The 27,062-nt window shown below is 38.4% G+C and overlaps 1 protein-coding gene across 8 annotated transcripts in view; it reads right to left on the bottom strand.

The window, feature by feature from the left end:
• SYNE2 (spectrin repeat containing nuclear envelope protein 2) overlaps positions 1 to 27,062 on the bottom strand; it is a 325,741-nt gene that overhangs the window by 166,021 nt on the left and 132,658 nt on the right. For 6 of the 8 annotated variants that reach the window (XM_034992812.1, XM_034992813.1, XM_034992811.1 and 3 more), the window contains exons 31-45: positions 24,332 to 24,511; positions 22,087 to 22,237; positions 16,072 to 16,230; positions 15,288 to 15,449; positions 13,132 to 13,233; positions 11,830 to 12,030; positions 11,306 to 11,477; positions 10,487 to 10,599; positions 8,947 to 9,149; positions 8,376 to 8,495; positions 7,987 to 8,278; positions 6,698 to 6,849; positions 5,458 to 5,767; positions 3,235 to 3,399; positions 94 to 435 (exon numbers count right to left, since the gene is read on the bottom strand). In XM_034992812.1, the coding sequence (XP_034848703.1) occupies positions 94 to 435; positions 3,235 to 3,399; positions 5,458 to 5,767; positions 6,698 to 6,849; positions 7,987 to 8,278; positions 8,376 to 8,495; positions 8,947 to 9,149; positions 10,487 to 10,599; positions 11,306 to 11,477; positions 11,830 to 12,030; positions 13,132 to 13,233; positions 15,288 to 15,449; positions 16,072 to 16,230; positions 22,087 to 22,237; positions 24,332 to 24,511 (2,824 nt within the window). Of the gene's footprint in view, positions 1 to 93; positions 436 to 3,234; positions 3,400 to 5,457; positions 5,768 to 6,697; positions 6,850 to 7,986; positions 8,279 to 8,375; positions 8,496 to 8,946; positions 9,150 to 10,486; positions 10,600 to 11,305; positions 11,478 to 11,829; positions 12,031 to 13,131; positions 13,234 to 15,287; positions 15,450 to 16,071; positions 16,231 to 22,086; positions 22,238 to 24,331; positions 24,512 to 27,062 lie in introns of those variants that run through there. The other 2 variants (XM_034992810.1, XM_034992814.1) reach the window with 2 other exon arrangements.

The raw sequence follows: 27,062 nt of genomic DNA on the forward strand, positions 1-27,062 counted from the left end.
ATCAGAAGGCTTGATTCACCACCCTCTTTTCAGAGCCCAACACCTCTTCATTCTCAGATGCGATGTCTTAGAGACGCAATCACAAGCACTTACCTTGTTTATTTCCCGGTCTTCCGCAAACTTTTCCAGTGCAGCTGAGTCCTGAGTGGACTCCTGCACATCAGAAGTGACCTCCTTCTCTCTGCCTGGCAGAGTAAACTTTTCTTTCTGTTCTTTTGAGCGTTTTGATTTGAGAATGCTATTGAGATAATTTTCTGTCTCCTGCTTAGCAGATTCAAGTCTGTTTTCCAAATCCTTTTGTTTACACTTAAGTGATTTTATATCATCTTTAATAATCTTCTGTCCCACTGAAGATGTATTTTGCTTGATGGATTTTGCTAAAGCTAAAATCTTCTCTAATGTGCCATCTTGTAAATGGAGTCTATTCTCTAGTTCCTGTAAGTGGAGAAAAGATTGTCACAAAAAGTACCTCCGTTCAATTCACAATAGTTAATTGACTTTTGTAAATCACAGAGTATTCTGCTCCACTAGTGGAAAGTATAAAAAATTTACCAATTCATATCACAAAGAAGAAACTTTGGGCAAAATTTAAACTAATGTGCCATCCCAGATCAAAATCTCCAATAGATTTTATAAGACACTAGAAATTTATAAGAAACAGCAAAGAAAATTCTCACAACACAGTTCCTGGGACGTAGGAGGCAAGCAACACATACTTGTTAAGTATGTATTTTGTTCAAGATACAGCCTTTTTACACAATCAAAATACTAAATAGTAAGTGCCTACTTTGTGCAAAGCATTGAAAATAAAAGAATCATTTAGAATATACCCACATGAATCTAGTATTAATATTTACAATTCAGAGTAAAGCTTAAATCAATCTATCTAATGCAATATCTGAAATATAGCAAGAATTCAATCAATATTTACATAATGTATGAACAAATCAGGCTGATTTGAGAACTCAAGACTCAAAAGGAATTTGAGGTACTAGAGTAGCTACTGATGTTACTGTTGAAACAGAATAAGCCTTAAAGTTAGGAGGTGAACTATAGAGTATTTATCAGTCATCATCCTAATAGACTACACAGTATTCATTTATTCATTCAACTAGCAGCAAATATTATGATAGGTTTTTTTTTTTTAATTTTTAAAAATTTTCTAAGTAATTTCCATACCCAATGTGGGGCTCAAACTCACAACCCCGAGATCAAGAGTCACATGCGCCACCAAGTGAGCCAGCCAGGCGCCCCTACTACAACAGGTTTCAAAGTTACATAGATGAAGAAAACACAGTGGAGCCAGGTTCCCATAGTCTAGTGAGAGAGACACAGAAGTAAACAGACGATTGTAATAGAATGTGAAAAGATCTATGCTAACAAATCTGCACAGGTCACTGACACATATTAAGCTGGAAGAAGGGAGTTCCAGACTGCATTTTAGAACGACCCGGGTGCAGCCACAGGGACGTCGTCACGGAGAGGGTGGCAAGTACAGGCAGACAGCCCATTCGGAAGTCAATGCAGGGGTGTGTGAGGGGAGCGCCTGCTCTGAAGAGGCAATAATGGAGGGTCTTGGGGAAGGAACAAATTGTAGAGATATTCCAGACATGAAAGAGACAGTACTTAGTGTCTGACTAGATTGAGGAGTCTGGGAAAGGATGGATATAACAGGTTTCTGACTTGAAGTCCGGAGAGATGGTAGAAATATTCAGAGCCAGAGAACCCAGAAGAAAAAGCAGGCCTACTGGTGTGGAGCTGGGAGATGGAGAAAAGGAAGTTGATGAGTTATTTTCTGGACACGCTGAACAACAAGTAAGCGTACGACATCCAAGTAGAGATGTCTAGTGGGGTCAGAAGACCTGAGCCGTAGCCCCTATCCTGTCATTTCACCCAGGTGATCTTGTAAGTCCCTTTTCTCTCCAGAACCCAGCTTATCACATATAAAATGAGGGATCTGAACTTGATGGCCTCTGAGATTCCTTCTACCTATAACAGAGGTTCTATGTTAATTTTTCTGGAGAAGCCTGAGCTGGCCTCCTACCTAACACTTTTCTTAGTCATCCATGGCACCCAAACAGTGCCTTGGACATGATGAGCCCTCAACATCTGTCAAATGATTGCTGTTAAAAAGGGAGGTAGCCTCTCACAATGTCAGGCCATGGATGAGAGGGCTTGCTTGATTCCCAGGTCCCTAAAAGAAAGAGATGAGGGGGCATCTGGCCTGCTCTGTCGGAAGAGCATGCATGTGGGCATTCGAGCCCCGCATGGGGTGTAGAGATTACTTAAATAAATTTAAAAACTTAAAAAAAAGAGAAAGAGATGAAGAATTCCCACACTCAGGCCAGCAGTGCTGTTCTGAGTCTCACCCCATGAAATCTCCAATTAAGGAGCTGCCAAGGAAGTAGATGAGAAAATGCTTTACTTTGTTCTCTTCTAGAAGACACCTCCCAGGCCTGCTTACTGTTGGCTAAGCAAAGAGTGAGAATCCAAGGGATGTGTTTTGAGGATGTGGATCAAGAGCTGTGATCCTCACTGCAAGAGGCTAGGTGCTGTTGGAGTGAGGGAGAGGATTTTGGAAGCCCTACATCTGGAGAGAGCTCTAATTTAGACCATGAGTACGAAAAGCAGTAAGGTAAAAATTATACAATTCCCGTCTACCCCGATAAAGAATGCAAAACTGAAGCATTTCCCCCTGGTCCTGTGGTATCAGGTACATTCTTTGACTTCCCAGTATCTCCTGGAATCACTTCGATCTTTGAATCAAAGATCTCCAGGAGGTACAGACTGGTCATGGGTAGAATGGTCTCTGAGGGTCTGGAGTGCACGGAAATGTTCAAATTATAAATGGATGTGGTCACTAAAAAAGAACATTCCCATTTTCCATGACTAGTCAGAATCTTAATTATCTTAGTTACCTGAAGAGTAACTGGATTTCTGATCAAAGACACTGATTTGTTCATTGTAATTAATATTGATTCTGTTTGGTTTTTTTTTTTAAGATTTTATTTCTTTCTTTGACAGAGAGACACAGCGAGAGAGGGAACACAAGCAGGGGGAGTGGGAGAGGGAGAAGCAGGATTCCAGCCCAGCAGGGAGCCCGATGCAGGGCTCAATCCCAGGACCCTGGGATCATGACCTGAGCCGAAGGCAGACGCTTAACGACTGAGCCACCCAGGCGCCCCAATATTGATTCTGTTTTAATGTCCATGATGTCTGGACACTGTTTAATACCTGCAGTTTCTGCAGTTTTTCCTCAACTGCTATTTGATCCACAGGCTTATCAGAAAAACTGGCAAATTCCTTGGAGATATCGTCCAATGCGGCATTCAGGTCTATGACACAAAGCTGGTATGAGTGGTGTTCTTGAACATGACCTTCCAATTTTTGCACGGAATCCTAAAAATAAAACCATTGACAATTCACCAACTATGTCTCTGAATTTTCTCACTCAGAAAATAATTAAATTGTTCATAACACTTGTTTCATGAGGTTTCCTCTTGAAATAGGAATAGGGCCATAAAGTGTCCAGAGTTCTTAAGTGAAGTTTTCAGTAGTTGAGATATTTCAATGTAAAATCTCCTCCTCCCCCCTGAAAATGGCTTATTGAAATCACATTTGTTTCCCTCCATGCTTCTTTGCCTTCATTTCATTCCTGAGGACAATTTATTTCTCAAGAGGTTTACAAAACATAAATGCTTCAAATTATATAATCAAATCACAAACATCTATAATGAAGCAGCTCCCTTAATTATCCTTCTCAGTAAAACCAAATACCCACAGTTGGAAATGAGACTATATGAGATCAGCGTAACTTCAGATTCCTTTCCTAAGAATTAAATTCCAACACTGTGTGTTAGGAAAAAGTAATCCTAACTAAAGAGCGAACCCACCTTCAAGTTCTCTTCCTGAAATAAGAAAATAAGGCGGCCACACCTGATCAGAAAAGTAGTAATTATTAAACTCAACAACTTAGAGTCCAGTGGGTATCTCTTTATCTCTGCACATCTCCTGCAGTCTGTATAAACAGGATTTCTTATCCACATGATCCTTACATTGAATCTAACTTCCAGGATGCAAATTATAGACAATTCTCTTATGAGAATACACTCCCTCGTGGCAAGCTGACATTTATCTCTTAACTCTTTTACTGCAGATCATTCAAGAGAGAGAAACTGATGAGGTTTATACAGAATAATGAATGTACAGCTGATCCTTGAACAGCAGGGGTTTGAACTATCTGGATCCAATTATGCACAGATCTTTTATAGTGCAGTACTGTAAATGCATTTCCTCTTATGATTTTTTTTAAGATTTTATTTATTTATGAGAGAGAGAGAGAAGCAGGCTCCCCGCTGAGCAAGGAGCACGATGTGGGACTCGATTGCAGGACCCAGGGATCATGACCCGAGCCAAAGGCAGACACTTAACCGACTGAGCCACCCAGGAGTCCCTCCTCTTACAATTTTCTTAACATTTTCTTTCCTCTAGCTTATTTTATTGTAAGAATACAATGTATAATACATATAACATAAAAATATGTGTTAATTGACTGTTTATATTATTTGTAAGGCTTCCTGGTCACCAGTAGGCTAATAGCAGTTAAATTTTCCCAAAGTCAAAAGTTATACACAAATTTTCAACTGGGGGGGACCTCAGCACCCCTAGCCCCACACTTTGTTTAAGGGTCAACTGTAAACCATTACAATGGATAGATGATGGACAAATGTATGGATAGGTAGATGCATGGATCACTTTGACACCATCACTTTCAGAGAGATACATTAAAAAATCCTAGGGGAGCATGGGTGGCTCAGTCGGTTAACCAAGTGTCCAACTCTTGGTTTTGGCTCAGCTCATGATCTCAGGGTCATGAGATGGAGCCCAGCATCAGGGTCCCTGCTCATTGTGGAGTCTGCTTGAGATTCTATCCCTCTGCCCCTCCCCCGGCCCCCTGTGAAGGTTTGTGCGCGCTCTCTCTCTCTCTCTCAAATAAATAAATAAATCTTTTTAAAAAAATTGTAACCCTGGGCGCCTGGGTGGCTCAGTTGGTTAAGCGACTGCCTTCGGCTCAGGTCATGATCCTGGAGTCCCTGGATCGAGTCCCACATCGGGCTCCCTGCTCGGCAGGGAGTCTGCTTCTCCCTCTGACCCTCTCATGCTCTATCTCATTCTCTGTCTCAAATAAATAAATAAAATCTTTAAAAAAAAAAAAATCGTAACCCTTTCAACCCCTGAAAAGGAGAACTTGGATGAGAAAAAAATAACATCATCATCAAACAATAGGCACTGGATTCCTCTAGCAAAACTGATGCATCGAGGAGTTAGTATTTGTATCTAAAAATGACAAATTAAATGTTAAAAGTTTTTGATTTACCAAAAGAACAAAAAATGGTTCCATATACAAATATGACATAGTTATGACAATCATTTGAAATTTTATTTTGACCATTTCACCTGTAGCTGTTGGAGAAGACTTTCGTGTAGATGCTTTATTTCCAGCCAAGGCTTTTCACTGAAGTTGGGATTTTTAGTGCACTCTAAGAGGTAACTTCCTTGAGATTTTAACTCTTTTAGCAAGGATGTCAAATCTTGTGCTTTCTGGAGGAATTTCTTATAAATTTTTAACTGAGCTTTCTTCTCCTGCAAACCATGTTGCAGAGCAAAGCCCACTTCCTGTTTCTTTTTTAGTTCTGTGAGCATTAATCTCAGATCCTCCTTACTTTGCAAATACTTCTCTCCTTCTAGTAGAAGCTTTTCTTGATGGCTAAGTTGAACAAATATGTTAGAAAGGAAATGACTCTTAGCAAATTGGAATGCTTTTTGCATATTATAGTACAATATACATTATAATAAAAAGCATTAAAATAACACTAACATAAATTATTCCCAAAGACTCTTTTGGCATTAATGACATTCTAAATAGCACTAAGTTTAGCTCAGAAATCAAGATAGAAATTATTTGTAGTTTTACTTAAAAAAAAATATTTTTTTTACATAATTTGACCTGAGAATAAACACTTAATAATTTAGATTCCAAACCATTACAGTTTTTATTATGCTTAAATACAATTATCTTATATTCTTCTTTCTCATATAGGTAAAATAAATAATCATTCAGTATATTGGCCAACTAACTAGTTTATACTTTCTATAACTTAAATTTAGTTTTGATCTGTCTTCCTAGAAAAAATACAAAATTCATATTTCCACTAAATAGTAAATGTATCATTTAAGATGTGATATTAATTAAAAATTTTCACCAGACTTATGTCCACTGAATTCAGGCAACATTTACGTTTACACATTTAAGAATCTCTTAGAATATATATTTAAAAGCATAATTATTCTACAGTAATACCATAAAGACACTGAAATTGTCTGGGGGTAGGGGGTTTTGGTAAGAAGCAGAGTGGTGAAGGTGGAATGATAGACAATGCTAATTTGTTACCAAGAACTCCATGGGTTGATGAACCAGCTAAAGTGAACACTACCACAGTTATGACAGGGTATTTTCTATCTGATCCAGAGAACTATTCATCTTCATTTCTGCCTCTGACATTGTGGATGCCCCTGACATTACTGACTTTCTCTCCAAGAGATATTATATCCAAATCCAGGAGGCAGACAAAACATACTTGTTATGGCTTCACGGTGCGATGAAAAGCCATGAATAAGTGATGGCATTGCCCTTTACCTTAGATATGTGTTGGCTAAATGGACTGTGTTGTCCCACTGGTTCTTGATATCAGTAAGGGTCTTTGGAGCCAACGGAGCCTTGCTGCCCTCAGCCTGACTCATGATGGTCTGTATTTTAGCGTCCCCTTCAGGCTTTAGTAAAATGATTTCCTGAATTAAATAAAAAAGATCTTAGAATCTCATTTGCATTACTTAGGGAAAGTACATATGATATCTTTTGATTTATATACACTATATTTAGATTCTAACTGCTGAGATTTCAAAATTACCTTTTCATTTTTATATATGCCCCAAAGACAATGCTATCTCCTTCACATGATACAGAACTGGTTCTCAACAAATATTTTTCAGGTTGATCTCATTGTATTCCTGCTCCCCTCCTGATTTTCAACTGCCTTCAAATAAGACGGATGCCCAAAAGACCCTGGAAAATCCTTCTTCCTAACCACTCCATTATTTATTGATAGAGAGTTAGGGTAACAACCGAACACAACATTTTTATACACTCAAGATGAGACTTAGGGCTTCCCAGAGGAAAATGCATTGCCCTTTGTCAACTCTTGTCCCTCAGCGACAACATAATTCCCATTCCCTGTTCTTCTCTTTCCCTCCTTTGCTCTAAACAATCAAGTTCCTCCCTAATTGGAAACGCCACTCCAGATTCATCTCCCCTGGAAAACCTTTCACATATAATCCCAATTACTTCAGTAAACCTCACCAACACTTACAGCTCACTATGCAGAACCATTTCTTCCTGTAACAATGCTTTGATTAACGTAATTTCAATCCTTCCAGGTTCCTTTTAAGCACATGAGCGTCTGTCCCCTGCATTTTTAACTAACAATGTCTATCCCCTTAGATTAAAAGGGGGCCGGGAGGAGCTTGAGACTTCCTTGCCCTCTGCCACCCCCTCAGCACCTAATAACCTTTATGAACCACACATATTCGCTGTGAAGAAGCGTTCCTCTCCAGCCCTGCCCGTGACTATGCTGATGCCTCTCTGTACTGATATATATTCTTTTTACATCCTAGCAAACTCCCACTGCCACAGCTCCGCAGGCACTGCTCTTACAAAGAGAGGATATACCTTCTCTCTTCTGTCTGCTTGGAAATAATTTTAGATCCATCACAGCCATTCTGTCTTTTAAGCTCAGTTATCTGAATGCCTTCAGCCATTCCACAGTAATCCTATTTTCCATTAAGAAACAAATCTTTGCAGTTTTCCTCTAAATCTTTTAAAAATTAGAGTTCACCCTGACCTTTGAAATTTAGTTTTCATAGTTATACCTTTATTTTTTGGATTCTTTCCTCAAGTGGCATTTTGCCTTCAGATGAATTCAAAACCATAAGGGACTCTTTAATCCCTGCTATCCAGTGAATTATATCATGCGCAAGAACATTAAAGTGCTGGTCTTCTGTAGGAGGTAACTTATCCTCTTCATCAATTTCACATAATTGTCTCAAAAATGTTTGGAATCTATCAGTCAAATGTGTCGATTCCATTATTATTTCTTCTTCTTCAGTAAGCCCATATTCCTTCAAAGACCTGTTCAACTGGGCCAGAGATTCAAACTGTTCCCTGTAAATTGCAAACATCACTGAAAGTTTATAGCAGTCACAACACCACGTAAGAAACCGTGTCAGCAGAAAATATATTCATACAAGATCAGCTCTACCTCTTTCTAGCTACAGCTTCGCAAAATAGCTCAATTTTCTCTCCTGACTTTTCCATTTCTTTCCATTTCTCTTCTTGACTAGTCAACCACTCGCTCAGATTTCTGTGGTCATCCTGGAGTCTAAAAGAACATTACATATGTTAAAATATAAAGTAAGCAAAAAGTGTGTCTATGAAGAGAGGGTTGGCATGACTTTTGTAAGCTAACCAGGTTTTTACTACCCTTTTTTGTTATTCTTTAGGGAAAATATAATTTGTAACATTAAAATCTGAACAGTAATAGCCTGCATTAGAGTGGGATTCTATAAAGCAATGAGCTACACAAATGTATCATCAAGAGCAGGAAACAAACAAAACATTTTTGGATTCTCCCCTGAACTATCACTATATTAGATCATTTGAAGAATTCTCTTAACTTCTATCTTCCTAGAGACAAACTTAGATTTGAAAAGATGTATTTTATTTTGAAATTTGTGTGTATTGTATATCCCAACGTGAGCTGTACTGAGGCACAAAACATATAAAGGTACCATTAGAAAACATGTTACTTAGATATTGCCTTTATTTCCCACCTCAGGAGCCGCTTCAACTGGCCACCAAGCTCCTTTGCTCGTGCCTGGCAAATGGACTCCATTCTTTCTAATTCAATTTCTTGATTTATAATCCAACTATTAAGCTCCTTAACATGTGCTTTGGGCAGATGCTTCTTCACATGATTCAATACAGTTCCCATCTGCTGTATTTTACTGCCTCTTCCTTCAAGAGTCAAGAAATCCTTAAGAAAGACAGAAAGTCAGTGATGTTCTCCTGGCAAAGTCGAAGTGTGGTCTCTACAACCCCCATGACGCTTTCCAAGCCGGTACACAGACACGCCATCTTTTTCACATCTAATATAAAAAAAGGAGCTATGGAGATATGGCTAACGTCCATGGCAAATGATCGGAAGATGATTTGTATTAGTTGTAGAATGTGTGTGTACATCTGACTTACTGGAAATGGCATCAAGCAAAATAATGCAGGGCCACCATGAACGTCAGTAGGAATAAGACTGGGAAAGTTGCATTTTTCTTTCCTCAACTTCTAAATACTTGCTCCCTTCTGGTAATCAACAGGTAAACCTAAACAGACAATTCTCTATTTAACTTTGTCCAAATCAGAATTTTATTTCAATGTTTGTGGGTCAAGGTTTGAGCATCAATTGCTAAGACCCATGCAATGGGTAAAGTTAAAGGCAAAAAATAAAAAAAGTTGGGGCTTAAACTAAAAAAGAGAAGAGAGGCAATTCTATCAATAAACAACAGTAGCATCAAAGCAAGGAATCAAAGAACATTTAGTGCCACTCATAAGCTTGAAAGTATGACTTATCATCAACCCTAAAGTGCTAGATAATCTAACCTAAAGTGACCAAGATTTAAGGATGCCATATGCATTTTAAATGCCCCCATGCACATTACCTTTTATTTCAGGCTTCCCTCCACCATAGTTCAACCAGCTTGTATTAAAGTTCAACTGAGATTTTTTAAAGAAATATTATTCAGAAAAAAATAATAAAAAGTTAAGAGATCTCTCAAGAAAGTAAAGGGATTTCAAAATCCACACTAGGTAAAGACGTATTTCTTATCAAATATAATTTTAGTTTGACTGGATTTACCAGTAAACACTAAGTTAAAAGGATCTTACAATAGGTGTGAAAGTAGAACTTGTTTAAGTGACTCGCACCCTTGCCCAATAAATATGGAGTTTCAAAATATTTGGGGGAAAGTTGGTTATTTAGAAACATTATCTCTGTAGAGAAACTAGTAAGTCAAAGTAATTAATTAACAAATTAATTATTTTGAGAGAGAGAGCTTGAGTGGGGAGAAGGGGAGAGGGAGAGACAGAATCCTAAGCAGGCTCCACACTCATCACGGAGCCCAAGGCGGGGCTTGATCCCACAACCCTGAGATCATGACCCGATCCAAAATCAAGTATCAGAAGGCTTAACTAACTGAACCACCCAGGCACCCCCAAAGTAATGATTTTATCTATTTAAATACAGTTCTCTGTCTCTAGTATTTTTGTTTTCATAAATTTTGATTAAAATTTATATACATATATATATACATATCTTACAGAAAGTTTTTGTAGCTTTTGTTCCACACTCTTTTTTGTTTCTGATGATTCAAAACACTCTTTAAGGTTCATTTTAATGTTGCCAAACCAGTCATTAAAGTTCTTGCACTGATCTGCAGGAAAAAACAAAGGAAGCTGTATTCATTCAAGAGAGACTTCAGACACCTTGTTCAAGTAAGAGACTTTGAAATTTGCTTTGCATGACATGGCTACAGGTCATTGTATAAAGTGGTAATAAGTTGAAACCCAACTCTGAGGCTAACAGATTCTAGAGAGTAATTGTGGTATATTTTCTTTTTCTTTCTTTTTTTTTTTAAGTAGGCTCCACGCCCAGCATGGAACCCAATGCGGGGCTTGAACTCATGACCCTGATAGCAAGACCTGAGCTGAGATCAAAAGTCGGATGTTTAACCAACTGAGCCCACAGGTGCCCCAAATTGTGGTATATTTTCTATGCCAAACCTCCTTTCCAAGCACACAGGACACCCAAAGACACTTGCAGGGGCAGCCTGCTCACAGACATGTCCCCGGATTCACTCACTATGGTGAGCAGGTCAGATGTGAAAATGCTGGTGACCTTCTTTCATGAAATAAAGATTTGGGACTTGAAAGAAATAGATGTTATTTACAATAAGCATAGATCAGTGGGTGCTTCCCCCCAAAAGAGTTATCTGAATAAATCCTAACTAAATAAATCCCTTTCCTTAACTAGAATCTCTGCAACCATTTGTAAGTAAAGCTTAGATAAGCCTTCATGTTCACAAGACTTATTCAGACTTCAAGATTCCCAGAAACAGTTAAGAGAAACATTGCACTCACCATTCAATAACTTAGAAAAGTGATCTTGCAAAACACTTTTTTTGGTATTAAATAAATCACTGACACTTTCATATTGCTTTTTTAATTCAGAGAGCTCCGGAGTCAGACAACCTATTTGATTCTCAAGTAACATCATACTGTGCTTTTGCTGTAGGATTTGCTGCTGTATCTCCTAAATACATAAACAAACAAACAACAATTAAGTCTCAAAATGAGCTCAACTTACACAAAGCATAATAGATCTCCTTTGTTTTTGTAAAAATCTAAATGATTTTCTGTTGGGTGGACTCGCTTTACCTTAGCCAGTAAATATATAACACAATGCAATTTTAATATCAAATAATTACTCCCCCCAAAGCAATTCAAAGGTGAAACTGCTAACTATATGACAAATTGTCTTTCTGAGTTTTTGCCCCAACTTTCATTTTTTAGTAACTATTTTTATTAACCTCAAGAGGTCAAATTTATCAGAAATAAGGGTGAAAATAAATCTGAACCCCAGAAGAGAAACAGCTGGGACATACCTCTAGTTTAGTAAAGATCTCTAAGCTGTCGGAAGGAGACAGGGCTTTTAAGAGGGACTCGGTCATTCCAATCTGGGTCTTGGCTTGGTCAAGATCTTCCCTTAGCTCAGCCGTGCTGCCACTGAGAGCAGAGAGGTTGGGTTCTCCCATTAAATGCGTTTTTACATTTTCTATCTTGTTTAAAATGGAGGACTCCATGACCTGAAATCATGAAACATATGACTTTATTTAACTATTTAACTATTTTAAGACAACTGCATTGCTAGAGAATGAATTGAGACTGCTTCCTTTCAATGCGAAATTAATTCTTCATTGTTCTGCATCACTGATACAATTCCAACTGTTTAAAAAAGAGTAATATGAAAAACTGAGATTGACATTCGGACTTTTTTTTCCAAAAGACTAATTTTGAATCCTTCCTCCCGAAACAGGTTTTATCTAGCGTATCAATTGCGGTGTCATCTCATGACATTCATTTGAAAATATATTAAAATATATAGAAAAAAATTAAACCTGCATTATATGCACAGCTTTGTGGTAAGCACTTTATGTACAAAATACAGGCTTTAGAATGTTAAGTAACTTGCCCAAGATCACAAAGCTAGTAGGTGGCAGAGCCAGGACCCCACCCAGAAAGTCTGACTCTGGACATCATATTCAGCCACTGTGCACTCTGATCTAAATAAAATTGTAAGAAATCTCTTCACACAATAGAAAACCACACTTGGGGCAATCTCCCTGCTTCTGCATCTACCAATTAATAAACACAGAATCACTTGAGCCATATTCTCCTTCCTATGGCCAAAAGACACTCAAGAGGAAACCCTTGTTACTTTACACCTCTATACAGGAGTCCTGCAAATAAGTGAAATGAGAATAAAATAATACAAAAATAGTATTTATTCTAAACAAATATAATGAACTATGCCAACTATTAAAAATTTAGTTGGATTTAATGTAGGAACTGAATAAAGGTGAACTAAATAATGATCCTAACTTTATTTTAGTTTTAAGATTTAGAATTCTGGTTTATGAACATTATTTTTTTAAAGATTTGTTTGTTTATTTGAGAGAGAGAGAGGGAGAGAGCGCAGGGGGGAGGGGCAGACGGAGAGGGAGAGAGAAACCCAAGCCGACTGTGCACTGAGTGCAAGTCCAATGTGGGGCTCAATCCCATGACCCTGAGATCAGGGCCTTAGCTGAAACCAAGAGTGGGATGCTTATTCGGCTGCACCACCCAGGCACCTCTGAACATTACTTTAGAGTGCTTTAATTGCAACTGTCAAATAAAAATGCTCTTACCTGCAGTTCAAGGGGTATTTCACTGCTTTGAAGGAGACATTGGATTTTAGCCACTCTTTTAGAAAACTCTGAAGATTTTTGTTCATGGGCTTGTAACTCTTCCTATAACAAATAATGTTAATGGAAAATATCTTTTTACTTTATACTTTATTTTCTGGCACCCATGATTACTATTATTATATACAGAAACTGAGAGGGCCTTTGAATTTCCCCCAAATCACCTGTTTTTTTGAAGGAGTCCTAGGAGTTATAAACCCAAGTGACTTCATGAGTCAGGCAAATGTTACAACTGAGTGAAGCCTTCTAACTAGAAGACGACAGAGGGGGTCAGGCTTGTGCTACACAGAATATAGCGCCTGCATTGCATTTCATAGATCGGTGCAAACTGTGCCATCTGCGCATGCGCGCGCGCGCACACACTGTTGGCAGAATCTGGCCCACAGGCTGGCAGTTTACAATCTTTAACTTCAAATTTTTTTTTTTTCTTAAAGATTTCATTTATTTGACAGGGAGAGACACGGCGAGAGAGGGAACACAAGCAGGGGGAGTGGGAGAGGGAGAAGCAGGCCTCCCTCGAGCAGGGAGCCCGATGTGGGGCTCGATCCCAGGACCCCAGGACCCCAGGACCCCAGGACCGTGACCCGAGCGGAAGGCAGACGCTTAGCGATTGAGCCACGCAGGCACCCCTAACTTCAAATTTTTAAACAACCTGCATATCAAGGCATTTTTAAGGGACTTATTCATTTACACTCGAAAATCATAATTTCTATCACCATATACAAAGGAAACTCATAAATCTCTACACATTTTTGAAAACCTTTTTCAAATGTATAAAAATGGATATGTGAATTTAAAAGTGGATAAAATAACAAACATTAGAGAACAAATGAAGCATTAGACCTGGCATACTACAAAGCCTTCATGCACACAGACATACCGAACCAGATATAATTGCTAATATTTGACTGTTTTCTGACCAACAAAGATTGAGATTTCATGCGATCCAAGTGAATAAAACATAAATAAGCTATTAGAAAGAACTCTTCCTAGGGTTAAAAGAGATAACTTAAAATCTTTCCAAATGGCAAAACCAGAGATTAAGGTTTTAAAAACTAGCCTTTTTTGAAGCTCTAATAAGATTTTCATACTTGCCCTGGTATTTTTTTCTAATCTTTTGTAAGGACAGACTGCTTAATTCAAATTATGAAGGTTACCCATAATCGTGATGTAGATCAGGGGCTAATAGTCTAAGGGCTGGCAGTCTATTTTTATAAACAAAGTTTTATTGGAACCCAGTTACTTCCAAGCATTTATGTATTGTCTATGAAAGCTTTCAAGCTACAACATCAGCATTAAGCAGTTGTGACAGTGACCAAATGATCTACAAGCTTAAAATATTTACCATTTGACCTCTTAAGAAAATGTCTGCCAACCCCTGGGACCAATATTGACCACCTGGGAACAATTATGCATTTTGATGGGGCTTCTTCTAGGAGTTATTAACATTTTTTATACCATAAATGCCTCTGATAGTCTGGTGAATCCTGTGGACCCTTTGCATAACAGTATTTTAAAAACAAAATGTGAGATAAATTATGTAGGATTATAAAGGAAAACAATTATATTGAGTTACAGTTATCAAAATATTAAAAGTAATTATTGCTATAGTAATATATATGTTTCTATATTAATACCTTAAATAATAAGAACTAGAAGTGACACTACTAAATACCGTAATTTCAAAGTAGTGATAAAAGGTAACAGTTACATCTGGATAATGATTCAAAAATATCTGTGATTTTCTTGATAACAAAGTCACACAGAACGTTCATCCAACTATGTTTGTTGACTATATTCATAATTGGAACCAATACTACATTTTGGTTAGACATTCATAAAAATAAAGATGCAATTTTTCCCACATGAGGTCACTTTATCCATGAACCACGTGGGTGTCTGTCAACCCCAGATTAGTAATACCTGCTAACACCGTCCTAGATACCACAAAGGAAAAAACAGAAAGGTCCCACTCAAGGGATAATGAAAGAAATAAGACATTTCTTTGTGATTTCTCTACTCTGCTTCAAGAAAGCAAGCTCCATATCAAACATCAGCTGTGTACAAAAAGCATACATTTTATCTCGGTTACAAATTACCTTCAGTTTTTCTCTTTCTTCTTCAGCCAGTTGATGTAATTCCATTTTTCGAAGGACCTTTTCAGTCCACTCATCAATGACATTTTTTAAGTTAAAAAGTTTGTCCCATAAAGCTAGAGCTCGACCAAGATTTTCATAGTAGTCTTCTGTCTTCTCATTTATCTACCATAATTAAAAAATAGAAAGAACACATTTAGTGGTAAAAAGTATAAAAACCATTGTTTCAGACAGACTCTATTTTAAAATAAAAGTTTAGTTTACCTTTGCTTTTAAATAATTTGCTTTACTTATCAACAAAAAATGCGCTTTAACATATCACGTAGTTCTTCCTTCCACAAAAAAAACTTTGCTGCCACTTACAGGCAACTCAAAGCAATAGTCTTCCTAATTTCTAAACCATAAATTAAAGGTGCTTTTAAAACACAGAAGAAAATATTACACGGACAAGTTCTTACTCTGTAATTCATAAAAATACAATTATTACTCAACCAAAACTGTAATATATAAATATATAGTTGAACATGAATATCTCGAATGGTTTCTGTATTAATTAATTTTAAATAAGTTGAGTATAAGTTTTATATCTCAAAGATGATAGACCCATTTGTTAGTAGCGTCCAACTCTGGGGGTGAAATTAATTCCTAAGTCATAAATTTTATATTATTTGAACATTTTACAATAAACACTTTTGAATTTTATAATTAGATAAAAATATTAAAGATACAACAGAAAAGATCGATTGGCTACAAAATAAAATTTTTAGTGAATTAAATTGTCACTCACATCAAGCCATCTATCCACAATAATATTAGCTTCTTTTTCAAAAGGAGGCTCTTCAAAAATTCTCATTTTATTTAGATGAAATTGTAGATTTCTGCAGATCTGGTTAATCTTGTCTACAACTTCCAAATGTTCACTAAATTCTTCTTTGACAATTTCAATCTGTAAAAAACATAGGTAACATGTTTTTGATATATTTACATAGAAAAACTGGTAAGAACCAAAATTCTATTATTGGCTATTCATAACAGAGTATTTCCTTTGTACATTATACTTTTGTAAAGCAAGCTGTTATTTTCACACTTTCTCAATAAAAAGTTTTTAGAATCCTAACCATCTCATTTAACAATAATGCTACACCCAAATTTCTTCCCATTCTGCATGATGAAATAATCATAATCATCTAAAACCATGTTTCTTGTCCATGTGAAATAACAGTCTACCCAAAAAAAGCACCTTCATTCAATAGTATAAAAAATGGCAGATCCTAGATTCCTCTAACAGGAATCATCTTTGGAGTGTTGAAGAACCTATATGCTCATCTGAATAAAACAGACAGAACTCTAATACATCTTAAAATTTTTTTTTTAAAGATTTTTATTTATTTATTTGACAGAGAGAGAGAGAGCGAGAGCAGGAACACAAGCAGGGGGAGTGGGAGAGGGAGAGGGAGAAGAAGGCTTCCTGCCGAGCAAGGAGCCCGATGTGGGACTTGATCCCAGGACCCTGGGATCATGACCTGAGCCGAAGGCAGACGCTTAACGACTGAGCCACCCAGGCGCCCTCTAATACATCTTTAATATGGCTTCAATTTTAATCTTCCATGATTCTAACTCCACATTACTTCTAACATGGAAGGTGAAACACTACTTTATCAAAAGGCCAATGATCTTAAACTACAAAATAAAATTTGAGAGCTGACTAAATGTAACCTTCATGTTTCACTCAGCTTACCAGTCTTACCTGAGCATTTTAAACAATTGTATAAAATTTGAAAATAGATTTCTCATAAGCAAATATCTAAAAAAATATATACACCCGAGGAAATTTCTGGAAATACAGAGTAGATATAATTTTCCCCATTCTTCCCATTAAGTACAACTAAAAACCCTGGATATCATATACTTCTTGAACAACTGGGGGCATCATCTCTTGAGCACCAACTTGGTGGTAAGTTCCCTGCATTTTCTTTTTTCCCTCAGATATCCCAGAGCGTGTGCTGAAGAAGCACAGGGAAAAAAAAAAAAAGTCCTAAGGGAAGCTTGCTCTCTTCAGCCAGAGAACCAAAAATGGGACAATCTAGCATGACAGAAAACTTTTAGAAAATAATCACTCCCTAGGGCCAAATAACATAGAAAAAGATATGAAGAGAGAGTTCACCAAAGATGACATACAGATGGCAAACAACCACAAGGAAAGATTATCAATACCATTAGCAAATTAGGAAAATGCAAATTAAACCATAATGTGATACCACTACATACCTATGAGAATGGCTTAAAAAAAATGGAGACAATATCTAATGCTGGCAATGATGCAGAGAAACTGGATCACTCCACATTACTGATGGGAATAGCTAGGCAGTTTCTTTAAAAACTAAATACACAATTAACATACAAGCCAGCAACTGTACTCCTGGGCAGTTAACCCTGAGAAATAAAAACTTCTATTCACATAAAGACCCCTACACGGAGGTTTATAGCAGCTTTACTCATAATAGCCAAAAATTATAAACAACCTAGACGTCCTTCAGTGGTGAATAATTAAACAAACTGTGGTTACAACCATACCATGGGATACTACACAGCAAGAAAAAGGAACAAACTATCAACACACGCAAGAACCTGAATGAATCTCCAGAGAATTATGCTGAGTGAAAACAGCCAATCCCCAAAGGTTACATACTGTATGTACACACAGGAGGGAAACCGGAGGGTTCTAAAATGACAATACGAGGGGTCCTTGTGGTGATGGAAATGTTCTTTATCTTGACTGTATCAACGTCAGTAGCCTGAGTGCAATACTGTACTATGTACTTTTTTTTTTTAAAGATTTTATTTATTTATTTGAGAGAGAGAGAATGAGAGACAGAGAGCATGAGAGGGAGGAGGGTCAGAGGGAGAAGCAGACTCCCTGCCGAGCAGGGAGCTCGATGCGGGACTCGATCCCGGGACTCCAGGATCATGACCTGAGCCGAAGGCAGTCGCTTAACCAACTGAGCCACCCAGGCGCCCCATGTACTATGTACTTTTATAAGATTTAACACTGGGGAAACTTACAGTAAAGGGTACACAGGATCTCTCTATAGAATTTCTTAACAACTGCATGTGAATCTACAATTATCTCAAAATAAAAGTTTAACTGAAACAATAATTGAATAAAAATTTTAAAATGAGAAAAAATTACTGGGGAGGTTTCTGTCTCCTGACTAATGACTGACTGATACATCTGAAAAGATGAAATGCAAACATCGATGTTTTCTCTCCTGGCACAGGACTCTTCGCACTGGGCATAATAAATTTTGTTCAATCAAATGGAAAAAAAAAATTAAAAGAACTTTGTTGTTACACTGACAGAAACCACCACTGAGAGAAGAAAAAAGAAAGAGCAAGAGAAGGTACTATCACCATTGACAGGAACTGTGGGTTTTGTTCCACAATAAATGGAAAGGGTAGAATAAAGGAAAAATAGACTCACTCTGCCTTTTCCCAAACTTGAATAGTCCCCTGACATTCTAGCCTTTAGTCTTACTTTTGCACTTCTGTCTTTCATTAAAGGGAGTGGAAATCTGGTCCCATATTCTAGATAAACATCCGGGTTTCTACGGTTTGGAAGACAAAAGTTCTCAGTGGTATATCATGTTTCAGCCACTGGTGTAAAGTCTCACGCTACAAATACATACTACAGAAATGGATTGTTTCTGAAGACAGTATCTAATTCATCACAAAATTAACTGAAAGTTATGTTAACCATCAGTATTAAAATGTGCTTTTTTTCAGACAGTTAAAAAAGCATCTGAGAAAAGAAATATTAGTGTACTAGAACTTCTATAGCTTCCATACAAAATAATATATTATTTCAGCAAATATATAAAATGCTCATATGCTAGATACCATATTAGATATAAGATTCTCAACATAATAAGAAACGCCTGGGCCCTTATACATTTTTCTCTTTCAAAAAAAGATTTTATTTATTTGTCAGAGAGAGAGAGTGAGCACAAGCAGGGGGAACGGCAGGCAGAGGGAGAAGCAGGCTCCCCGCTAAGCAAGGAGCCTGATGCGGGACTCGATCCCAGGACCCAGGGATCATGACCTGAGCTGAAGGCAGATGCTTAACTGACTGAGCGACCCTGGCATCCCCCTCTTACACATTTCTTAAAGGCAATTAGTTATTTTGTTAATTTTAAAAATATCTTGGTGAGCAAACCTTTACATTTGAGAAACGGGAACAAAGCAAAGTTAACCAATTTTTACTTCTGCCAAATACATTTCAAATGTTTACAGAGAATGCAATGTTATGATGATTGAAACATGACTTTGTAGTCACATAGACCTGGGATTAAGTCACAATTAGGCCATTTATTAGCCATATAATCCTGGGGAAGTTACTTAAGCTCTATAGTCACTTTTTACCTTTTTTACAAATTCCAGGACATAAATAAATTGGACATTACTGGTAAGCAAGATCAGCATGCCTGAAAAATTCAATACATGGATATGGTTCTTTCTTTCTTTTTTTTTTTTCCTCTGTGTTGCTTCCTTATTGTTCAACAGTAAGATCCTTGGGACTAGCGGGGCGCCTGGGTGGCTCAGATGGTTAAGCGTCTGCCTTCGGCTCAGGTCGTGATCCCAGGGTCCTGGGATCGAGTCCCACATCAGGCTCCCTGCTCCTTGGGAGCCTGCTACTCTCTCTCTCTCTCTCTCTGTCTCTCATGAATAAATAAATAAAATCTTCAAAAAAAAAAAAAGATCCTTGGGACTAGCATTATGAACCTGTCTTCACATCAGGTGAAGAACCCAGGTCATTGTATTAATATCTGAGCTACTCTGTGATAAGATTCCAAGATTTGGATTTAGAACTGGAGGAGATAAAGGTCTTGTAAGTATTTAGGCTGGCCCACATGCTTGAACTATTTTTTTTTCCCAGAGAACTTGCTGGGGTATTGGGCACTTGTGCAGATTATAAAAGAGCAATACCTATGGTCTTATTTTTTGAGTCTGTATCTCCTTTGACAGTCCCACAGCAAATCAGGAAAACTGACAGGGCAGGGGTGCGGAATTTCTTTGTTCTTTATTCATGACACCATTCTAATAACATTAAAATTCCTACAGTTACTTCTAAAATTGTGTAAAGAAAAAAAGAAAACAAACACCTCTAAACCTTGGTTTTCCCACCAGTATAACAGGGCTAATACTACTTACCTTGTAGGGTTATAGGCTTATGTGGGAATGAAATGATACAATAATGTGTGAAGAATGTGGCACATAATGGCCAAGCCATCCATGGTAGAAGCTATATCATTATCATCATCATCACCATTTTTAGTAGTAGTAGCAGTGTTATTAAAACCTCAAGGCCACATGATCATCTTATTTGCAAATAAAAGCAATTTTTCTGGCTTCAGGATTTTCCAGCTTCTGGGACAAATCATTTATTGGAGTGGAGGGGCATAGTTTGGCCCATGAAAAAAGAAGGAGATTAGTAAATTTTTAAAGTGTTGCCATTAATGTCTTTGGTATTAAGAATTTTCCATACTTAATATATCCTTAGGCTAGATTCCTAGAAATGAAATATTTGGTCAAATGGTAGACAGATCTTCAAGGATCTTGAATAATATTGTCGAAGTATTTTCCAAAAGGGTAGCATCAATCTACTCTTTAACCAGCAACATAAGAGTACACATCTCACTGACTATCAAAAGGCAAACAAAGGTATTTTTGAGTAGCTCTGGTTTCCTTTGATTACTCACGAGGGTGAACTATGTCTCTCCCACCCACTCATGCTCTCCCCCCCCAAATAAATAAATAAAATCTTAAAAAAATAATAAATCTCATAGGAAACCAGTTAGACAGTCACATATTGTACAACTGGTGTCCAAACAGGGTTCTTTGTAATTGGTCAGTTCCAAGAGACTGAGTCTGAGAAAGTAGGTCTCAGACAGAGGCTACACCTCATCTATAGCTCTGGCCATGTGTCCGCACCCTGAATGTCACTTCAGCTTCAGGAGTAAGAGTTCTAGATAAAGACTAAGTTATAAGAATCTGGTTGATTCTCTCTCTCTCTCAGCAACTGGTAAGTTCAATGAAATTGCTTTCTAACAATCAGGTGTATCAAGTAGATTATATTTCACACATGCTTTTGACCCTTTAACAGCACCCTAGCATAGGACTCATAAAACCAGTAGCAAAAGCAACTTTCTGGTGTATAGTAATATAGTGTAGTAGTAGTATTCCTCAACTATTCCATTCTTCTGCCACTTTGGTTGATAACCACCTAAAATCGTAGAAAATAATGACACCTAGTGTCCAGAAGTGTTACTCTTCTTAGAATATGTTGTGATTGGTAAGGCTATGAATACAGATGGAGCATCATGGATGTAAACTCACCCATCTTTACCGAAAACGAATAAATAAAAATGTAATTATTCCTTTGCCTGCGAATAATGGAGGGGTTTTCCTACTACCTTCATTCTCTCGAGCCTAAAATGAAGTCTCAGGTTCCTTTTCGGTAGAAGGTCAGTGCAAAGACTCAAAACTATAGAGAGGTAGTAGCAGGGGTGAACCCAGACTCCAACAAAACCATACCACCGGTATCAAAAACCAAACACAAGCAACCCAGCATCAACTTGGGGACTGAATTATTCCAAGCCCTAGTAATAAATTCAGTAAGGTCTTAGATATCTGATACAACAGGGTCACTGTTCTTTTAAGCCAAGTTTCAAAAATGACTCTATTTATAATAACCTCTTTATTATCAAGGCCATTGTGTAGAGTTTCCTTTGGAATCTGGACTCACCTCTGCTATCCTTTTCTTCAGATTCTCTTTTCCCATGTAGGAAGCCTGAAGGGAGATGACATTCTCTTCTTTTTGAATCAAAGCAGTCAAGACACTTTTAAAATTCTGATATTGTCTTAAGAGCTCCAAAACTCTTTCACATTGGTCAAGGCTATGGAAAAAAAAAAAAAGTAAAACAGGTAAATCTCTAAAAATAACAAAACCATTCTCTCTCTTTGTAAGTATCCTATAATAATGACTAACACTTTAGAGAAGGATTTTTCCTCTTGACATAGTTTAGCATATTGTTTTACCAATGTAACCTAAGAATGACGGCACATACAGTTATCTGGCAAATGGATGGTATAAATACTCACTGGATTATGATTTTCACCAGATCAATTAAAAAAATAAAACACCAGATGTAAGCTCTAGAAAGAAACACAGGATTCATAATCTTAAGAAATCAGCATCTCAATTTCATCATTAACCAAAAATCATCTTGGAAAACAGCACCTCCCTAGCACTATTCTTGGAGATTGTTTCGATACTAATTCAGTAAGTCACAGTCGGTTTATGTCTATTTAACTCATTCTAGATTTAGCCCTCTTTAAAAAGTAAAGTAAGGGGCGCTTGGGTGGGCTCAGTCGTTGAGCATCTGCCTTCGGCTCAGGTCATGATCCCAGGTCCTGGGATCGAGCCCCGTGTCGCGTCAGGCTCCCTGCTCTGCGGGAAGCCTGCTTCTCCCTCTCCCACTCCCCCTGCTTGTGTTCTCTCTCTCGCTGTGTCTCCCTCTGTCAAATAAATAAATAAAATCTTTAAAAAAAGAAAAAAAGTAAAGTAATACAGATAATTTGGCAGTAAGGATACCTACTTATGGCTGGGCACTAATCAGTCATATGAACTTAGATAAGTTACTTTAGCCTCTTTAGACCTCAGTTTCTTTCCTCTATAATATCTAAGGGTAGACTAGATCGAATACCACAGACAGGCTTGATCTTGACTACTGTACACTCAGCTTCCAGTAAAACACAGGAGGTGCACCCAGACAGAGTTCTGTGTAAAAGGACCACTGAGGTGAGCAGAGTTAAGGGAAACTTCCAGGGAGCTGAAGAACTAACCAGAGCAAAAACAGATATACCACTCAGCCTCAGGGGAAAGGGAGAAAGTCCCCTTTCCACCAGACAGGAGGGTGCCAGTAGGAGATGCCAGAACCACCTGCTGGAAAGGGAAGGGGTGAAGACCATCCTGACCTCTCTCTCTGCTTGTCCTCAAATCTCCTACTAGTACCTCCCACTTCCTATTCCAACTGGGCCCATTGGCCTGGCTGGTACAGTCTGTTAGGGATCAGCCTTCCTGACCACTTCTCTGTCGAGGCAGAGAGTAAGGGAAAGAAGGCATGGATGGAGAATATTCAGCAGAACTGCCAACTAGGACTGGTAGGTAATGGCTATCACATAGTTAAGAAAACTTCTGAGCCTGCCCAGGCTCTGCAGAAAAGATGGTGGTAACTGACAAGCAATGTTTGCCATTCAAATAGGGTGATGTGGTAGAATAATGCCCCCAACCCCAAAGATGTCCACATCCTATCCCTGGATTCTGTGAATATGTTCCCTTACATGGCAAAAAGTACTCTGCTGGTATGATTAAGTTAAGGGTCTTAAAATAGGGACATTACCATGAATTATCTGTGTGGGTGCAGTATCATCACAAGGGTCCTTATAAGAGGGAGACAGGAGGGTCAGAGTGACAACAGAAGCAGAGATGAGAGGAGAGAAAGCCACACGGCTTTGAAGATGCCACACGGCTGGCTTTAAAGATGGAGGAAGGGGACACACACCAAGGAAAGTGGTAGGAGGCCTCTAGAAGACAAGGAAATGGATTCTGTCCTAGAGCCTCTGAGAAAGGAAGGCAGCTTCATTTCAGAATTTCCAACCTCCAGACTGTAAGACAAATTTGTATTGTTTTTCAGCCACCAAACTTCCGGTAATTAGTTACAGAACAGCAACAGAAACTAACACAGGTGGGGTAATAATAATCATAAACACACTGTGTATTTGTTATCCCTCTTAAATAACCTCTTAAATTCACTGGGCTATAATCTAGGATTCCAGATCTTGCCCAGACATTGGCCCCTTGAGCTTCCAGTATGAAACTCTCACGTTTGCCCCTCTTTAGATCCATGTAAATGTGTTTTCAACATATCTCAAAAAGTTAACTGTGCTACAAACAACTTCTCAGATTTGGGAGGGATTTTTCTCCTTACCATTCAGTGACTGAAGCTTTTGTACTCTCCCACAAAAGTACTGTATTTTGGAACTGTTGATTCAGTGATTTTTCTCTGCCATCTTTGAATTGTGGAAGAGAATTAACCATCTCTTGCAAGCATTTCTTCTCTTCTTCATATTCATCTAGATCCTTATCCAGTCTCATTAGTGATTTTTTCCTTGATTATGAAAGAGAAAAGTTTGATAGCCAGTTATTAGCCAATCTGATTCAACACAAGTATGGGTAATTTGGGGGAGCACGCTAACTTTAATTTGCCCTCAAATTATTATATCAAAATTACACAGTCCTATTACAGAGTTCATGAGGCTCTTTGCATCTCCAGAATACTAATTTGGTATATTAGACATAATAAATATATAAAACCACAAGCAGTAGAATTTTTCTGTGGTGAACACATTTGTAAAGGGAGTAGATATGTATGAGAGAAAAGAGAAAGAGTGTGTGTGTGTGAACGGGAAAGAGCATAGAATAGAGAGAAAAGAGATGGATGATCATGCCCTGCGAGCTCCTAAGGAAGAGTGGAGGAGGCCAAGGAGAAAGGAACAAGCAAGGAAATCTTGAATTTCTACATTCTATACAAAAACCTCTTCCCCATCAAAAAAAAAAAGAGTCATGGGGTGCCTGGGTGGCTCAGTCGTTAAGCGTCTGCCTTCAGCTCAGGTCATGATCCCAGAGTCCTGGGATGGAGCCCTGCATCAGGCTCCCTGCTCAGCGGGAAGCCTGCTTCTCCCTCTCACACCCCCCTGCTTGTGTTCCCTCTCTTGCTATCTCTCTCTGTCAAATAAATAAAATTAAAAACAAAACAAACATTTGACCTAAGAGCTTTAACCTGCAAACTAATCCTGGAAGGATTAACTCCATTCACCTAGGTCTAAATTGCTTTTATCACATACTCACTGCCTCTACCCTCCCTCTTCCACTTCTCTCTGGAATCCATTCCCATAAGGCTTTCACTCCCTACCGCTCCTCCAAAACCGCTCATCAAGATCTCCAGTAACCTCCATGTTGCTAAACCCATGTTCCATTCTCAATCTTTGCTCCCTTCACTGGTCAGCGGCAGGGTCAGAGTGACAACAGAAGCAGAGATGAGAGGAGAGAAAGCCAGATTAAGATCTGAAAGGCCTCCTCACTTGACCCCAGGACTCTTGATTTTCCTCCTCCTATACTGGCCACTCCTTTGCCTGGTTCCTCCTCATCTCCCTAATCTCTAACATGGAGTGCCTGGAGCATGCAGCTCAGCCTTCTTCTGTGGCCTATCTGAACTCACTCCACTGGCAATGTCATCCATCTCATGACTTTAAATAGCATCCTAGACGCTGATGACTCTCGAATGCATACCTCTAGCTCAGTCCTCTCTCCTGACTCCATCTACTGTTAAGAGTTTTGTTGATATCCTTACTTGAATGTCAAATAAGTATTTTGAACTGTCATTTCTAAAACCGAGCACACTTGATCTTTCATTCAATACCTGACAAACTTCACTCCTTCTCATCTCAGTTGACGGTAACTCCGTTCTTCTAGTTGCTCAGGTCAAAGCCTAGAATCATTCTTGACTCCAATCTTTCTTTTATAACCTAGGTACAGTGTGTCAACAAATCTTGTGGACTCTGTCTTCAAAATATATTCAGAATTTTAGCCCTTTCTGCCACCTCACCACTGGTCAATACCACCATCATGCCTTACCACAGATGAAGCTAGACTTTCTGTATCTTCCCTTGACTCCTACACCCTGTTCTCAACACATCAGCTAGAGAGAGCCTGTTACATTGAAAACCAAATCATTTCCATCTGCCCAGAACCCTCCAATGACTTCCCACTGTACTCAAAGAAAAAGCCAAAGTTATCACATGGCCCACAGGTCCCTACCTGAGCCCCATCCCACCTGTTCCCTTTCTGATTCCCCTTTCAAACCTCTTCCCCTCGCCGCTGCCCTTCTCACCTCCTTGCCTCTCCTCAGACATGCGGCCCATTCCCACCTCTGGCCTTTGTACCTTCCGCTCCCTAAGCCCGGAAAGCTCTTCCTCCTGGTAGTCACCAGGCTAGCTCTCTCATCCCATCTGACTCAAAGATTTACTTTCTCAGTAAAACTGTCCTTGATGACCCTTTTGGAATTACAACCCCCTCCTCCTTCCTTGCTTAATTTTTCTTCATAGCTTCTATCACCATCAAACATTGAATATCTTACTCCTCTCACTAGAAAAAAGCTCTATCATGGCCAAGAGTTTTTGTCTATTTTGTTAACTGCTATATCCCCAGTACCTAAAATAGTACCTAGCACACAACACGTATTTGTTGTATTAACAACTAAATTAAAAATTAAAGCAATTTATTGTTTATCAATGTATAGATTTTCATGTGTAAATTAACATTAATTTATTCATTACTTATTTATAAATATATAATAAAAATTTATTAACAATAAATAATGAAATTAGTAATTAGTTCAACACCTCACTAAGAAGTGGGCACTGTGGGAATGAGAGTCTCATTGAGATGAGAGCACAGGGCAATTTCAGAGGGAAGAGCTTGGTCAGCTCAAGAGCCTCAAGAGAGCATTGAGCCTGAGGGACTCGGTGGGCAGAGGAGATGGAACGTGGGAATGATATAGACAGGGGAGGGGAGGCCCCAAAAGTAACTTGCTAACATTGTCACTTGCAGGACCTGGAGGCTGGCTCTGAACACCAGCATTAAAATAACAGCACTCATAC

The sequence above is a fragment of the Mirounga leonina genome, unplaced genomic scaffold, assembly GCF_011800145.1.
Source record: "Mirounga leonina isolate KUSES-001 unplaced genomic scaffold, KU_Mleo_1.0 Mir_82, whole genome shotgun sequence".
NCBI classification, from domain to species: domain Eukaryota; kingdom Metazoa; phylum Chordata; class Mammalia; order Carnivora; family Phocidae; genus Mirounga; species Mirounga leonina.